This window comes from Triticum dicoccoides, chromosome 1A, assembly GCF_002162155.2.
Source record: "Triticum dicoccoides isolate Atlit2015 ecotype Zavitan chromosome 1A, WEW_v2.0, whole genome shotgun sequence".
In the NCBI taxonomy this organism is placed as follows: Eukaryota; Viridiplantae; Streptophyta; class Magnoliopsida; order Poales; family Poaceae; genus Triticum; species Triticum dicoccoides.
The window spans coordinates 598,844,337-598,851,995 of NC_041380.1; the positions used below are offsets into that span (position 1 = coordinate 598,844,337).

Genomic DNA, 7,659 nt, shown 5'->3' on the forward strand with positions numbered 1-7,659 from the left:
GTTCCCGCAGGCCTCGGCGTACCGCGCGGAGCACGCGCTCGAGCTCGTCCACACGGACCTCTATGGTCCGATCAAGCCGGCGACGACCGGAGGTAATCGGTATTTCCTGCTGGTTGTTGATGATCACTCACGTTATATGTGGCTGGAGGTGATCAAATCGAAACACGAGGCGTTTCAACGTTTCAAGAAGATCAAGGCTCTTGCAGAGGCTGAATCTGGACGCCGGCTCATGGCGTTCCGCTCCGATCGGGGCAGCGAGTTCAATTCCACAGAATTCCGTCTGTACCGCGAGGATGGAGGGATCAAGCACTGCACCACCGCGCCATACACGCTGCAGCAAAACGGCGTGGTCGAGAGGCACAACCAGACCGTGGTGGAAATGGCACGGTGCCTGCTCAAGAGCATGGCCGTGCCCGCCATGTTCTGGGGCGATGCGGTCAAGACCGTGGTGTACCTGCTCAATCGATCCCCCACGCGCAGCGTCGACGGGCAAACGCCGTAGGAAGCGTGGCACAAGAAGAAGCCGGTGGTCCATCACCTGCGCACTTTCGGGTGCGTCGCTCATGTCAAGCGGATCGGCCCCGGCATCGATAAACTGGCCGACCGCTTGATGCCGATGATTTTCATCGGGTACGCTGAAGGAGCCAAGGCGTACAGGGTGTTTGATCCGGCCACGAACAAGGTGCACGTCATGCGCGATATCGTTTTTGAAGAACGGAGGAAGTAGGACTGGATGCCGGCCCCAGGTGCTGCAGCGACCCCACAGACGAACACTTTGTGGTCGTCTACAGCGACGAACAGAGCGTCGACGTGCAGTCTTCCTCGTCGAGCTCAGACGAGTCATCCTCGGCATCCTCTTCACCGAGCTCCTCCACACCGGGGGGGCCGTCCGGCTACGCCGACAACGCCAGCGCGCTCTCCAGCCCCTGATGACGACGGCTGGGCTACGCCGCCCGGTGACGACTGGGAGCGGCACGACCTCGACCATGCGCCAACGGGCTACCGCAAGATGACACATGTACTGGCTGAGGTGGAAGCGGCAAGAGAAGACCAAGTTGGTCTCTGCCTCATCGCTGCTGAAGAGCCCGCTGGCGTTGATGAAGCGCTATAGGAGGTGTGTTGGATGCGCGCCATGGACGCCGAGCTGGTCGCAATCTGCGAGAACAAGACCTGGGAGCTCGCCGCGCTCCTGCCTGGGCACCGAGCGATAGGGCTCAAATGGGTGTTCAAGGTCAAGAGGGATCCCGCCGGCAAGATCATGAAGAACAAGGCGCGTTTGGTGGCGAAGGGCTACTCGCAGCGGCAAGGCGTGGACTACGACGAGGTGTTCGCGCCGGTGGCTCGCATGGAAACAGTGCGGCTGCTGCTGGCGTTGGCGGCGCGGCAAGGATGGCAAGTCCATCACATGGACGTCAAGTCGGCGTTCTTGAACGGCGACCTGATCGAGGAAGTTTACGTGCACCAGCCGCCGGGTTTCGTCATCGCCGGCGAGGAAGGAAAGGTGTTTCGTCTCTAGAAGGCCCTGTACGGTCTGAAACAGGCGCCCCGAGCGTGGTACGCCAAGCTCGACGCGTCGCTTGCGTCGCTCGGGTTCGAGCGCAGCCCCCTTGAGCATGCAGTGTACAGAAGGAGCACCGGCACGGGGACACTGCTTGTCGGCGTGTACGTGGACTATCTGATCATCACCGGTGGCAGCATGGACGACATCAAGGCGTTCAAGGAGCAGATGCGCAGTGTGTTTGACATGAGCGATCTCGGCCTCCTGAGCTATTACCTTGGGATCGAGGTACGTCAGAAGGACGGAGAGATCACTCTCTGTCAGAGCGCCTACGCCATGAAGATCCTCGAAGCTGCTGGGATGAGGGGGTGCAACGCTAGCGACACTCCGATGCAGAATCGTCTCCAGCTGTCCAAGACTGGCGCCGGCGACGCCGTGGATGCCACACGGTACAGAAGCGTCGTCAGCAGCCTTCGATACCTCTGCAACACTCGACCCGACATCACCTACGCCGTCGGCATCGTCAGCAGGTATCTGGAGGCGCCTGCAGAATTGCATTGGGCTGCGGTGAAGCAAAACCTCCGCTATGTTAGCGGCAAGCGGGGAGGAATTTCAGCGCCGGAGGTGATTGGCTACAGCGACATCGATCGTGCTGGCAACGTGGATGATCGGCGGAGCACGACTGGAGTGGTGTTCTTCCTCTGGTGTCTTCGTCTACCTCTCTTCCTCCGCGTGATAGCGATCTAGGCTCGCCGGAGTCCTCGGTTCCAACACAAGAGGGAAGCATCTATTAATTAGTCATATTCCTTTATGAGAAAATGTGTTCATCATAGGCAATGGAAAGAGTGAAAAAAATAAACTTTATATATTGGAGTGTATGCATAGGTTGCCCTACCAATACATTGGCAAAGCCTTTTGGTTGCTCACATCAGCAAGGAAAAAGACCAGCAAGAGTTGGCAAAATAGTATTAGGATGTCAATTTTTTGCACGATGCTATCAGCAGGGTCGCAGCTAAAACAATGGTAGGATTACTTTGGTCAAAATCCAAACATACCCAGCGCGATGACAGAACCACATCGGAAAATTATATTCCCATGTTGAAATTTTGCCATGTTGACCAGAATCTTACGAATACTGGATCTATAGCTCCAAGATTTTTCCGTGCTGATTGGATGAAGCATTAGAGAATTATAACAGCCTTATAACAATACCAAAGCATATCTAGTACCAAAAAGCCAGAAGAGAAATAAGAATGATTACTAAAAAGACAGAACATTGCAAAAAGAAAGCAAACCATGTCCAAGGCAACCAGCTCTTTTCTCCTCAGCCCATCCATCCTGTCAGCGGTTTACAGGAAAAAAAGAGGCATAAATTTACAAAGAACAATTCAGTTCAACAATGGGTTCGGGAGCAACCCTCTGCAGCATCCACATTTACAAGCTTACAAGTTTCAGCAGAACATTGTCTGTCTGCCTGGTATCATCACATTTGCAAGTGAATGTGACCTATGTTTTTCTTGAGGTTTGCGCACTAAATGTTCATAATGCCCGACCCTTATTTGATTTGAACGAAATACTGGATAGGGATACAGAGTCCCCCGGGAAGAAGAGTCTTCAGCTAATGTTGGCAACGTCTTCAATCAACGTCTTCCAGCCTCTGCCCGACGATGTATCGGTCCTCCCAGATAGAATCATGGAGTTTATTGTAGGATTCTTTGGCAAGATAGCAGAGTACGCATAAGGCAAAGCTGTGCAGCCACGCGGCACGGTGGACTGTTGAGTTCACGGCGGAGTAGCCCAGCCTTGGGAAAACCTCCTTTGAGAGCACATAAGGGATTGCCAGTGCAGTGAGCAGCTCCATGGAGAAAGACACTAATTCTTGCTTGTACGTTGTTGCTGCAAGGTCTGTCAACAGAAGTTTTCTGCTCCAACATTTATCGATGAAATAGGCGTAGAAAGGAAGGTTACCCCTGAGCTCGAAGGAACGACCCTTCAACAATAAAAACATATGACCGTCAGAGTATTCCCTATTTTTATCTGACTATAATCAAATTAGAGTAAAATTTCGGAATTAGCTGCATTCTGCTGCCCTATAAGTGTGCCAGCTGCAAGACCAGTCCCCAATAGAAACTCATCACGGGGCAGCCGGTGAAAGTTATGCGTGGCGGCACAGGACACGAGAAAAATAATTATGAGTTGAACAATGGGAAAGACTGGGTGCCAAAGATCCCATGGCATAGGACACGAGAAAAGAAATTATGAGTTCAAAACTGGGAAAGACTAGGTGCTAAAGATGCCATGGCTACAATTGAAACTATGGATAGAATAAACGAAAACAAGCAAACATCTATTTTGGTAGTTCACTTGGGCAGTGATTTTCTTTATCTTGCAACGAGTACACCGTGAGTGCCATATAGAAATTAATTTCTAATACATTATACCAGGTTTGATACCCTGTATGATAATAGCATAAGTTTAGACGTCTGCAAAGCAGCAGCAGAAATTGCAACTCACCAATTTGGTCCCATAATTCTGCACTAGCCGCCCCAGGGACCAAGTACAGAAAAAGTTTAGAATCGGAATATCGTTACCAGGCCCAGGCATGATGAAGGGTGACAGCAGTGATAAATCAACAAGCAAACCGATCAAAAGAGGAATGAAGAAAACCTGGCAAACAGACAGTTTAATTAAGTTACTGAGCTGTAGCATAAATAAACAAGTACTCCTACAAATGAAAGCACCTCGACTAAATTCCTCACCCATAGGAAGAATATCACATGTATCGTCAAAGCTACAAGGCGTGTTCCCCCATAAGTCATGCAGACAAATGTATCTCTAGAGGCGGCAATAGTAAATGATATGACACCAAAACCAACAGCAATAGAAAACAGATCTGAAAGAAAAAGTTGCACAAATAAGCCCAAACAAGATAAAAATATTCTTCTTTTTGCAAAGGAAGTCCACTGATCATCTGTGAACAATAATTACCATTGGACTTCATTTGATCTACTAGCAGCTCAGGGATGGCAGACAACAGTGTGCGCCCAATTGAGATTGAAAAGAAAAGCATAGCAGTATTATATATCACAACAACCAACCATGATAGCACCGCCTGTGGAATTGTTTGAACAGCAACAAATACCCTGGTACAATGTGCAAGAAGGGTAAACATCTACTGGAAATTGTGCAGCCAACAGCTCTGGCATTGTAAAAGGCTTTAGCTAAGTGAATGGTAGAAGATAGATTTTAGTACGAAATGGACGTATATATATGGAGTCAGGCTACAAAAAAATGTGCATATTGCGAAGTTCCTTTTATGAACAAAGCTATTGGTGCTTACCTTTTGACGGTAACTTCATCGGCGCTTTCAGGCTGCTCGTCTGGTAAGATAACATCCAAGAGAGGCTTTCCAGCAATCACAAACCAGTAGTATCCTACCCTCGGGACTAACCACTCAAGGTATAAAATTGTGCTCTCGATGAGAAATTTGAGGTAAAGAACTCCAGAAAGTAACTCTGCATAGTACAGTGGCCCTTGCCAGAATGATGTGCCCATAGCAGGATAATCAAAGTAGCTACAATTTGCAAAATATTTAATTAGATGTGTTAAGTTGCCAAAGGCTGGAAGATACATCAGATGATGAACAAATATAAAAATACTTACGTGATATTGAGTGGAAACAATTTAGGCGCCAAGTGGACAACAATTTTGCTCGGAATTAGAATGAGGAGAGCAATGAAGGTAATATCGACAGAAAGCCCAGGAAGCTTCTTGAAATAGAATATGTAGAATGGTTCATGAACATTATGTCTGACGAAGCTAATCATAATTCTTGGCTTCAACATCTACTCAAGAAAGAAGTACAACACACATTATACAGTGGAGCTGCATTGTGCACATATTATTGGCATGATACAGATATAATATAATAAATACCTTTTGAATAATTGTGAAAAATCTGGGGCGCAGACTCAAAAAGGCGTGTCCAATAAACCAATGAACAGCAGTAGTAGCAGACGATGATGCAATCAGAAGTTTTAACCTCTGAGACATTATTGTTGCACCAAACATTTTTGAAGTACAGATATCAAGCAACCAACCAATGAACAGTGGGTGTAGTATAAATGTGTATAAAAGATTTACACCAATATTGGCAACAGTGATTAGATTTAATACCCCTCCGAAGAATATACGAGGCAACCTTGGAAACAAAATTGTGATCCCACTGAAGAATATACCAGACAGTCTTCTACAGAAAATTGCGATCATAAGGGGCTTGCCACCCAAGTATTGATGAAAAGTAATCAGCCCAACATAAGATACGCCCGTAGTAAAGAGAAATATATATCCAACCAAAATAGTAGAAGCTGTCGAAATATAGGGGTTGACTTCACCCACATTGGCAATATTGAAAGGCGACATGCACCATAAATTTATCCTTCCAAGTGAGAATGGGAGAAAACCGAAAATGCAAGCAATGGCCATGTCAGCTATTAACACCTGATTAGACAAGCACATAGTCAGGATTTTCTGGAACTAAGTACCAAAAGACAAGCACAAGAAATGTTAGGTACTCGCAGTGGCGGAGCCAGAAAAATAGATGGAAGTGGGGGGCGAGTGCTGTTAATCCATGTTGGGGAGGACCAGACAATAGAAATACAAGGTTTTAACAGCAAGTAAACTGTGATCTAATAGAACAATATGCATGTCCGCCACTGGGTACTCGCTGCCTAAAAGGATTCAACTAAGCCACAACCCTATAGATACACCCAGGGTAGAACTAGCCTCAGTAGCAGGCCCAATATTTTGAAGATTGGTATTACGAAAATAATAAAGCAAACATATTGTTTGAAAGAGTAAAATCTTCAAAAGAGCAGGTTTTGGCACCACCATGCACGCCCATGTTAAAAGAAATAATCTCCAACTACGACTTCTGCAAATTTCATAAAAGAATGGGCATATTTGAGGTTTTTCCAAAAGTAATTGGCCGCGGAGATGCAATTTTCTTACAAAAAATAACTGCATGTACACAACGAGCTATAAAACGTATACTTGTATTTTTCTTTCAAATTTTATGAATTCACTTTTGTTTCTCAGTCAGGTGAACTTGTGCTTGCATGCATTTTATAGTGTTAAAGGATCTAAAGTTGAGGATGATAAAGAAAAAACAAATACTGGTGTCAGAAAGTATAATGCAAGCGAAAGAAAATGGGAAAGGTGCAAAATGACAGAAAACGAATTGTAGCAAGAGATATCAAACCCATGAATACTTTCTTCCTTGAACAAGTATCTACTAACTAAGCAAATGCTTCCTTCTGTAAAAAACTTGGTGGTTCACGTTTAGTATATATATCTAGCACATACAATTTTCAAAACTTTTTGGGTATTCAACTGAATACCCATGAATTGCACTGGTGGGGCACCACTCCAGTAATATGGTCTAATAGTCATCCATTGTAGCATATATAGAAATGAAATAAATAAAGTGGCAGGCAAAAGGAATTGGTTGAGAAGAAAAAGGCATACCACCCAGCAAGCTTGAACAATAAGTAGCGCAAGGTTGTGCAATGCATCAATCCCCCTAATCCCTTGAGGCCGATTTCCCAGACGTTCAACCCAGCGCGTGAATGGCGCTACAGCGAATGGCACACACATCTGCGCAAGCACAACCGAGAGCACTGCCCGGGCGACAATGGAGGTGGTAGAGAGGCTTATGGAGAGCAGACCACGCGGCTGAGGAAAGCTCCTGGTGAGCAGTAGATGCCATGACGAGAAGTTGGTGAGGTGGTCGGCAGTTTCGTGGCAGACACACGCGATGAGGAAAACGGGGAGCAGCAGGCTCATGAGCTTGCCCGGCAAGCCCGCCATGAACTCCGACAAGGGCAGCCTTGCGGGGGTGTCCTCGGCGAAGAGAGGGAGGGTAGTCATTTCGTATCTGCAGACCTGCAACAATTATGCGATCCATCAGCATGGGCATCACATCAACAAGAAAAATAGGGATAGTCACACCTACAGCAATTAAGCACAAGCACTGCAGCAACAAGATGACACGAAATTTTCCCATTTCAGAAGGGATCATGGCAGGAAACATCACACCGCACCTAGATCTGACTGAAACCAGCAGTAGACAAGACGGATCTGGACGGATCAGGGCGTGGGCA

At 46.9% G+C, this 7,659-nt stretch overlaps 1 protein-coding gene across 1 annotated transcript; it reads right to left on the minus strand.

Moving 5' to 3' along the window:
• Window positions 1-2,835: 2,835 nt before the first annotated feature.
• On the minus strand, window positions 2,836-7,624 carry LOC119349071 (probable E3 ubiquitin ligase SUD1). Its single transcript, XM_037617075.1, has 8 exons — window positions 7,025-7,624; window positions 5,435-5,998; window positions 5,162-5,343; window positions 4,839-5,072; window positions 4,487-4,641; window positions 4,258-4,391; window positions 4,013-4,165; window positions 2,836-3,488 (listed from the first exon to the last, which is right to left on the minus strand). Exons 1-8 carry the CDS (start codon window positions 7,424-7,426, stop codon window positions 3,135-3,137), a joined length of 2,178 nt encoding a protein of 725 aa, XP_037472972.1. The 5' UTR covers window positions 7,427-7,624; the 3' UTR covers window positions 2,836-3,134.
• Window positions 7,625-7,659: the final 35 nt, after the last annotated feature.